Source organism: Alligator sinensis, unplaced genomic scaffold (assembly GCF_000455745.1).
Source record: "Alligator sinensis unplaced genomic scaffold, ASM45574v1 scaffold1026_1, whole genome shotgun sequence".
Taxonomy (NCBI): domain Eukaryota; kingdom Metazoa; phylum Chordata; order Crocodylia; family Alligatoridae; genus Alligator; species Alligator sinensis.
The window spans coordinates 260,565-270,281 of NW_005842897.1; the positions used below are offsets into that span (position 1 = coordinate 260,565).

Consider the following 9,717-nt stretch of genomic DNA (forward strand, 5'->3'; position numbering starts at 1 on the left):
AAGCCATAATCGAGACTCTTACCCACAGGCAGCTCTCTTTTTATAACAAGTTCTTCTTTGCAGTAGGGCAAGCTGAAGGCTGAACTGAAGCTACAGTCTAAACAGCGTATTTGGCTTGATCTTCATGGCCTCGCACCACAGCGTTCCAGAACGGATGTGAAAGAAGGTTATAAACAACCGACTGGAGCAATATTTGCAGTATTATGGACCATCTCTTCTGAAGTATTTCGGTACCCAGCAGCACTCTCAGAAAGACCTCAGCAGGTTAAGTGACTGCAGTTGGTATCAGTAGAAGTTCGGCACCTAGGCTTCACAAGGACGTTTTAAAATCCCATGGGCCATCCTCTGCATCTTCAGCCATCAAAATGCATGTAACATTCTGGTTTTAAGCAACTTAGGGCACATCTACCAGTGTGCTTTACTGCAAGTTGACTAGTTAGCTCCACAGCAAAGCATCACCATCTATCTACATGTGCGCCAGTATTAGGGTGTACTAGATTAATTAACTGCACCCTTAGATAGTAGCATCGGGGACAGTACTATCTTAGGGCGCAGTTACTTACTGTACCGAACTGCATGTGTAGATGGTGACTGGGGTCGGCTGGGGCACCAGGGTGAAAAAGTACAGAGGTTGCCTGCTGCCCAACCCCACACTTTAGCACCCTCATGCCCCAGCCAGCCCCTTGGCTGCCGACACTGGTACCTGGAGCCCAGGCTGCTCTGCCCTGGATCAAACCACTGCAGTCCCAGGTGCAGCATCTGCACATGCGCCCTACACCACAGCAGTTTCAGTATCTACACATGCCATTAAGGTGCCGTGATAAACACTGGCACAAACTAGGCCAGAGTTTATCAGTCGCCTTAATGGCACGTGTAGCTGCACCCTTAGGCTCCTAAATTACACTGGCTTCCAGTGTTTTCCTCCAAGTCCTTTTGGTCGGTGGGTATCTTTACTGCCGAAGGCAGACAGAGGAAAGAGACAGGTTAAAAACCCAGGCTTTTATTTTTTACACCCAGGATAGAGCACAAAAAGAAAGGCTTGTCCCCATGCCATGTTAGACTGGACATTAGGAAGAACTTCTTCACAGTTAGAGTGGCCAGGGTCTGGAACGGGCTCCCAAGGGAGGTGGTGCTCTCCCCTACCCTGGGGGTCTTCAAGAGGAGGTTAGAGGAGTATCTAGCTGGGGTCATCTAGACCCAGCACACTTTCCTGCTTATGCAGGGGGTCGGGCTCGATGATCTGTTGAGGTCCCTTCCAACCCTAACATCTATGAATCTATGACTCTCTTTGAAAATTGAATTTCGGTTCTTTTCAAAATGCTAATCCAGTCTATATAAAACATGAATCGAATCACTACAACTCGGCTGAATACTGGCAGTGGGAACATCCCACTGCCCAGGGGAAGAGTGGGAAGAAATCAGACTATTTATATGCATTGACAGTCTCTACGTGTGAAATAGCGGCCCAGAATAAGACACAGTTCCTTTCTGCAAAGAAAAATACGGGAACCTCAGTGCAGAACAGAACTGAGCACTCAGTCTGGCAGCTGTTTCAAGGGGAATTCTACTATATTACAGTTACCATAGGTATCCAATCCATCACAACTTCACATTTAAGGCAACCCCACACAAATAATTAGATTCTAGACATGGGAAATTATAAATCTGTTATAATTTTCCATGTATAGAATCTAGTTAGTGGAAGGTCATCTTAAAAATGAATCCCCACCCACTGCTGTGGTGGGAAAAATGGTAGTGGGGGGAAAGAGGTCAGACCATCCCCTTGTCCCCCCACTGCTGCCAGCCTCCCCATACGTCCCCCTGTCCCTTACTCTCCTGTGCCTGTACCTGCCCCCCACCCCCTGCTCCTGCTGTCTGCCCCCATTCCCTTCTGCTGCAGCTCTGCTCCTCTGTGGCAGTCAGCAGCAGGACGGCCCCACACTGGCTCCAGCCCAACCTGGTCCCTGCCCACCTCCTCCTCCCCCTACAACCTGCCACTTGGCCCCCTCCAGTCTCCCCTAGCTGAGTGGCCCCTCCTCCACCAAACAAGCTATTCCAGCCTGGGGCCAAAGCTGGAGTTGAGCCACTGCCTCCCCAGGCTCATACTCGAATCCAAGATGAGGCTTTTCCCCCCTCCCACTCCCCTGGCTGACTCGGGGGGAACCTCACCTTGGATTTGAGTAAGTACGGTAATTTAATAACAGCTACATCAACTGCAGCCTGGTCCCAAGGGTACAGGGCAACAAGCACCCACAAAGCTTTTCATGTATTCTGTGTCAGGCTGTAGATGCCCACCTATAACCTAAATCTGACCCCAGCAATACAAAGTGCAGACCATTTCTGGGGCAGCATTGCAGTGATTCGGTGGATTGGAATCTTCGACCCAACCCAGAACGCCCTTTGGACCAGCTACCGCCCCAAGCAGTCTCTTGTCGTCACAGGCAGGCCCATTACGGGAGTAGCAAACAGCATGCAAGCATGCCCTGCTCTTCTGGAAATGCAAGAGGGAGAAGTAAAGTAATGGTACTTGTCTCTCTAAGAAAATGACAGGCTCCCAGGGCAGGACACTGAGCTGCGGTAGTAACAGAGCTTACACAGTGAATGACCACCCAGATAACAAACAGGTTAAACCCAATCAACCTGTTTATACACAATCCTTAGGAATTATGGCCATCCACACGCCCACCACTTCCAGCTCCCACTCCTCATTCCTTGTCATTGCTGCTTGTACAAAGTACACGAATCACAATCATGCTGTCGTGCTCTCTATTAAGTATTTTCTAGGAGGGGTTAATTTGGTATGTTTTTTGTTAGGGATTAATTGGCAATGTTATAAAATCTTCTCACAGAATGGGAATTTCTCAATAGAGGTTCTCTTTTCTTTTACATAGTTCTCCATTACATATCACAGTATATCCCATGAGAAGTAAACACCAAAAAAGCCCACATAGATTACAAAAACCCCTTGTGTTCAACCCTGCCAGCAGCAATAAATTTAAAATTAGAGGATACACTTTACAAATGATCAAATGCTTCTTATGTAATGAGAAAACATTAAGAAAGCCAAAAATTAAAGCAAAAAAACCTACCAGTTACCTGAAAGAATCCACATTTAAACATTCTTCATCCCTTTAAATAGTTAACAATTCAACTATAAAATTTATCACAACAAACTTTGATATTCAGAAACCTAAGTTTCAAAAGCTTTCCTACATCATCCAGTAAAGTGCTAATTTATTTCTATACACTGATGCTTTAAGGACTCTACATTTAAAAAAGCCTTCAGTTTTCTGAAAACTGAACTGAAATGTCCTTTTCCAGCTTTCTGAAAAGCCAAAGCCATCTCAAACTAGTAAAGGAAGCTTCTCATTTTAAATGGCAGTTTTCAACCTTTTTTTATTTGTGGACTCCTAAAACAATTTCAAATGGAGGTGAGGACCTCCCCCCACCCTTTGAACTGTAAGTGTAGGTGTTCACATACTTTTGATTGATCACAGTCATCTTTTGTGAACTCAGACATAGTGGCTCAGTACAGACAGTCAAAAAGCCCGAGGCTGAATCGATTCAACCTTTGCAGGTTAAGTCTAAGCTGCGTAGATGGAACCGATAAGCAAGTGAACAGACATTCACTTTTGATTCTGGAAATGCAGTGGTTCAGGCCCATGAGGTGCGCCGCAGTAAAGCAGATAGCTTGGGCAAAGCCTAGCCCACCCACCCTGCAAGGGGGGCAATTGCAGGGGAGATACAATTCCTCCTAGGATGCCGGGGGACTGAGTTAAATTGAATCTGGAAGGGATTTGGGACAAAAGTTCAATAAACCGTTTTAACCTAAAACAGTGAAGTCTGATACTACACCCATTCAGGTTTGTCTTAAACTGGTTTCAGCCATTTTGAAACCAGTTTATGCATACTAAATTTCTGTTGTGTTATAGATTTGAACTGGTTTCCAACCACTTATCCCAGTTTATATGTAATTTCTGTCCCTAATCAGTCTGTGGACCCCCAGGGGGGTCTGCTGACCACATGTTGAAAACTGCTCTGTTAATAAATAGGATTTTCAATTAAATTTGAAAGAGGTAGGGTAAATAAAGGTTTCATGGGATTGGTTCTCTCACACTTAACAAAAGTTTCATTTCACCCCTTATCTGGAGGAATTAACTGGCATGCCAGGCTATTTGACTAAGGATTCCAGATTAAGGATTAGCAAAATATCACACCTGACCAGAAGTTTGAGGTTTAATTACGCTGATGTACAAAAAATGTAAAACATAAAATGTAAAAATAACTCAGCATTTACAGAGCATCTTTAAAGACCTCTTACATCAAGTCATAGTAGTGTTAATAGCAACAAGACACGAAACTGCACATGCCATGAGGTCATAATCCCACAACAAATCACACAACTGAGAAAATTGGTTACGCACACTTGTATCTGTGGCGCGATTAGTCAGATACTCACTTCTTTATGGTTTGCTCCTGTTCCAGGTATTTGTCTTGCACACGTTTGTCAAACACTGCCAGGGCCTGCTCCCCTTTCCTCATTCCGTTCGGGAGTTTGCGCTCTTTTGAAAAATCGGTGGCTATCAGTTCAGATTCAATTTCTTCCAACAAAGCCTCCTGCGATGAAGACTGCTGTATTGTGGAAATGAGCTTCTTTGTGCAGTCTGTATCATAAGGGCTTTCTGAGTAAATTCTATCCCTAGATTTTTTTACAAAGTCAGATTCTTCTCTCAACTCCTGCAATAACTCCATAAGGGACTGTTCTGTGCCATTCGTTTTCGAAACCTGTCGTTCAAAATCCCCGCTGGGCAAGAGTTTGGGTTTCCCAGAGCCTTCCCCTCGTCTTTCAGGAGAAGTCTTAGCACAGCAGTCCCCACCTCCTCCGTGATCAGGTGAAGGCTGCTGTTGCTCCAGCATTTCAGTTCTGGCCCCATCCCCCCTCATGTCAACAGCTGTGAAACCATGGGCTGCTGGCAATGACTCAGATTCCCTTTCCAAGGTGGGATCCTCTTCTTCAGCAATGCTTGCATCATCCTTCCCGTCAGAAGTTCTGTCAGCACTTTCATGCTGTGAAGAGCTGGGAGAGGCACTCTCCAAGGCTTGCAAAGTAACCACCTCTATTACACTCTGCATGTCTGGCCTATGCACTTCCATTCTTTCCTTTCAGGAATCTGGAAAGAGAATGCAGACAGTGTTAACTTCAAAGAGACAGGATTAAAAAAAATAAAATAAACCAACCTGAGGGACTGGGGAGAGAAAGATTCAATTGGAAATCAAAACGCAGGACAGGGTAGAAAGAATTTGCTTCTGGCCAAAGTTTAACCAGGGTTTTGCCCAGTTTAGCATTCTGTCTGCTGAATGGACGCGCTACTGATTACATCGAGTTTCAAGAGAGGGTGGGAAGAATCAAAGTGCTATGATACTAACTACTGTTAATTAGTGTATTTTCCTACCTTCTAGTAACTCTTGCAGTTTGAAAGGTGAAACCATAGAGGTGACAGAGCTCAGCTCAGTGATTCTCAACAAGGGTGCCGCAGCATCCTGGGGTGCCTTGATCTCCTTTCAAGGGTGCCAATGATGTTAGCAGTGCTAGGTTTGCAACATGATTCACAGGATAAACCTAGAGATTTCAAATAGAAATCCATAGGTGTGGGCCGAGTTCTTTGCAACAGAAAAATCCCTGCTCTGTTATTTTTCGATACTCAAAAATCAGTAAAAATTAAGAGCTGGCATTGTTGAGGGGTGTCCTGAGTCTAAAAAGCTTAAGAACCACTGGTTTAGTTCCGTTTAAAAAAAAGAAATCAGAGTGGCTACTTTCAGACTAATAGCAAAAACCAGGGCTTCCATAGTAACTGATATTATAGTACACGAGTCCAATTGCCGTTAGGAACAAGCACAAAGTGAAGACACAAAAATCATTCTGTGGAGTATGGGATCACGTTCCAGCTACCGCCCATAAACATTTTTTCCAGAGTTGGAGGAGGCTCTCACCCTCCTTCCACTCAGTCAAAAAAAATAACCCACATAGTTCCTCATTGCTGAGCCCTGACTGTCCATACACAGCCTGTACACACAACTGGCAAAACATCTCTACACAGCAACCTGGTGAGGTGAGAAAACAGCTTCCCATTTCTGCCAGCTTCACGCCCTACAAAGAAGCATCTAGCTGCTTGAAGAAGGCCCTCTACCTCAGTCTGTAATACTGTACAGCCACCCTCTCAGAAAGGAGTTGGCAGAATGAATGTTTGCAGAATCACCAGATGTAGAAACTGCTCCATACAGCAGAGCTCGGGTACATAGATTGCAAATAGCCAAGCGCACTTGCTGGCCAGCTTCCCCAAGGTGGCTGGTCACACAATGTTGTCTCCTCTTCGTTTCAGAATGCTTCTGCAGGTGTCCAGACAATTCACTGTGAAGACTCTAGAAACACCACTGGCCTTTTTAGGCTGACCTGTTGGTCAGTCTTCAGGAGACAAGTTGCAATGCCTTGATGACAAGGAATCAAATGTCTTTGGTGTGCTCTTGTAAATACCAAGGGTCCCATTTCTCTGAACAAGCAGAGGTAGTTTCCTAATTCAGCAGTTCAACTCTGCCATTCCAGGAAGCAACCTGCCCTCACACACCAGTTTCCTTGCTGCCTCCCAACACTGGCACCACCTCTTCTCCATCACCAGGGTGACCCCGTGGTCTCTTGGCTTTGCTTTTGCTCACTCCCTGCCATGCTAGCCAGTGCCTTGGGTTGTGACTTGTATTGTCCCAGCTACTAGTAAGCAAGGGGACTTTTCACTGCATCCTCATTATGCTTGAATGTATAATGTTCAATAGTGGCAGACTTCTACCAGGTCTGATTGACTGCTACCACTAATGCCCTCCAGCATAACATGCACAAACAGCTGCAAAAAAATAAGGAGAAATCAACTTACTTGCCTCTACCAAAAGCAAAATCTAAGACTGAACAGAAGCCAGTATTTGGTAATGGTAGATAACATGTAGGATTCACAGCAGGGAAACAGAAGGAATTTATACAGCGACAATACAAATATATGGGGAGGAACAAACACTAAGTTTTGAGGATTCAATATTTCCTGCAGACTTGCTACAAATGCAGTTATTGACCAGAATAACTTAAGAAGATTCCTAGCCTTCCTCATAATGAAGTCATAAACTGCGTTATATCACTTTGTATTTCAAATTCTGTCTGCTTGCAGTGTAAGATTGAATTGTGAAGTGTGATTTCCCACCACTCATCAACTGTGCAGTGTTAACTTTTGCATTCAAATTACCAACATGTAAATAAGGAATACTAACATTTGTCACCATTTCATTGCTGCTCCTCACATTGGAAACCTCCATCTAATGCATTTAGTGGAAATGATGATGGCAGCTGTATTTTGCCATTCAAGTACAATACTCCTTGCAAATGAATGAAACAAAACAATGAATTTTGAACACGTGTTCAGTGACAATTTAGTTGCTTGCAACAGGGTTTACAAATAAAGGTCAGAGGCAGGTACCTTTTAGCAGCTGAAAAGTCTAGGTGCAGCTTATGAACAGGGACCTATTTAAAATTGTGGTAAGACAAAGGCTTTTTCACAGCCTGCTCCTGGCAGTGAGGACCACTGGTTGCCAACATTTTTTTTCTGGTGTTGATTTCACGGACAGTCCAGGATTTCACGGTTTCTGTGAAACCACAAATTAATTAAGTCCCTACTTATAAAAATTCAGTTTATTTTAAAAATTGAGAGACTACTTTAAATATCAACTGTTAAAATATAATACAGCCAAAAACTACTTTAGATATTAAGATACACCTGCTTTCACTGTATATTTGAGAGAATCTTAACAGACTTGTCAGGTCTTCCTGCCGTTTTTTTCTTAACCTGATTATTAATTTAAAGTTATTTTTTCCAAATATGCATAAGTCATGAAGTTAACAGTATCATTTCCCAAGGACTTGTTACTTTTAAAAATTTAAGTAATACCCATTATACTATGTGCTATTTGTGTGGGTATAGAATAACAGAAAATACTAAACTTAGTTAAAGTACTAGCCAATTGCCCATCAGGAATGACGGGGGGGCGGGGGTTGTAAGGCAGGCAGGTACAGAGTGCTGCCTCCCCACCCCCGAGGCTGCTCCATCCCCACAATCATGGCGGCGCTCAGCCGCACTGCCACCTCCTGTCCGGAACACTCTTGGTGCACTCTGATTGGTTGTTTCAGACAACCAATCACAGTATGAATGAAGCGTTATGGACAGACAGACAGACAGACAAAGGCTTTTATAATATTACTAGCCAATTGCCCATCAAGAATGACGGAGAGGAGGGGGCTAAGATGGAGTGTCGCTACCTAACACCCTGTGCTGCTGCTGTTCTGCCTATTGCAGGGAGCAGGGTCTGTCTGGTCTTCAGCAGTGGTCCTGTCCACCCTCTGTCCGGTCCTCAGCGCGACTTCAGAATCATGGTGGCACTCCCCCATGCTTGAAGCACTCTGATTGGCAGTTTCCATCAGCCAATCAGAGTGCAAATCAAGTGTTACAGACAGACAGATTTAGGCTTTATAATATTATAACGATTAAAATATATGACAACATAAAATTCTGTGTCATCTCAGTGGCATTCACTTCTACAACACCTAAGCAAGGGGAGCAAGTTAATCTCAGCATAGCTCGTGTCCACATGCAGCAGTTAGTCATCTTTGTAACCTTGGGAGTCAACCACATCTGACTTTGCCAAACACCTAGGCTGACATGTGAGCATCTTCCTGTGATTTAGTCCATGATGCAAGCATGGCAGAACCTACTACTCTGGCAGAACCTTTATAATATGCCTGTGCAACTAGTCTGACGAGTCCTTTGGACACTCTAGAGCAGCATTTCTCAACCCATGGGTCATGACCCAAAAGTGAGTTTCAAGAATGTTCGTGACCCTTTCATATAATCGGGGGAAACGTGGGAAAAAAAAATTCACAGATTTTCTCCTTTAAAGGAGAAAAACACAGGAAACCCCTTGCAGGCTGACAGAGTTCCAGCCTGAAAGGGGCTGGGGGAAGTGGGAAGCAGAATGAGGGCAATCGGGTGGGGGGGGGGGTCCCACATGCATGTGCACACATGCACAGGGCAGCCAGGCAGTGTAGAAAGCAGCTCTGACAGCTCCTGCTAGAATACACTGATCAGTAGCCAGACTGAAAAGGTAAATTGTTTTGCTTGCTGCTACTGAAAGGAGCTATCTTAGGTGCTTAGGTTTTTTAAACTATATCCCTAATCTCATAGTAAATGGGACTATTCACGAGTGCACAGTTACGAAGCTGTGCGAATGGTTGAAGGATCTTATGTGGTAGATATAAAAGCCAGATGAATAAAATTTCCAAGTTGAAGGAATCTATTTAACATGTTTTGAATTATGTACTTACTATTTTTCTGCCAGCAAGAGTCCCCTGCTGAGCTTGAAATACCCTTAAAGATGCTTGGAAATCAATCAAAATAGAAATATATTCCTTGGACTTATTTAACAAAACATGACCCATAACATGTTGTTTATTCATTGCATATGCTGAATGAAGGATTTTTTTTTTTAATCCAAGACACTCTCCCATCCTAACTTTTGCAAATCAGGGACCAACTGTGGAGCATCCTGTTTGTTAGGAATTCTTAAAAGTCCAGGAAATCAAATACCCTGAGGATTAGGGGGGGGGGGGGGGGGGGGGGTGGCATCTGC

General features: G+C 44.1%; 1 protein-coding gene across 5 annotated transcripts in view; it reads right to left on the bottom strand.

Annotated features, from left to right (window-relative positions):
* The window catches only part of CCDC186 (coiled-coil domain containing 186), a 46,894-nt gene that overhangs the window by 28,850 nt on the left and 8,327 nt on the right, over window positions 1–9,717 (bottom strand). For 4 of the 5 annotated variants that reach the window (XR_001358949.2, XM_025192142.1, XM_006035937.3 and 1 more), the window contains one exon: window positions 4,460–5,171. Coding sequence is in view for 4 of the 5 variants with exons in the window: in XM_025192142.1 (XP_025047927.1) it covers window positions 4,460–5,154 (695 nt within the window). In the remaining variant the exon portion in view is untranslated. Of the gene's footprint in view, window positions 1–4,459; window positions 5,172–7,308; window positions 7,330–9,717 lie in introns of those variants that run through there. The other variant, XM_025192143.1, reaches the window with a different exon arrangement.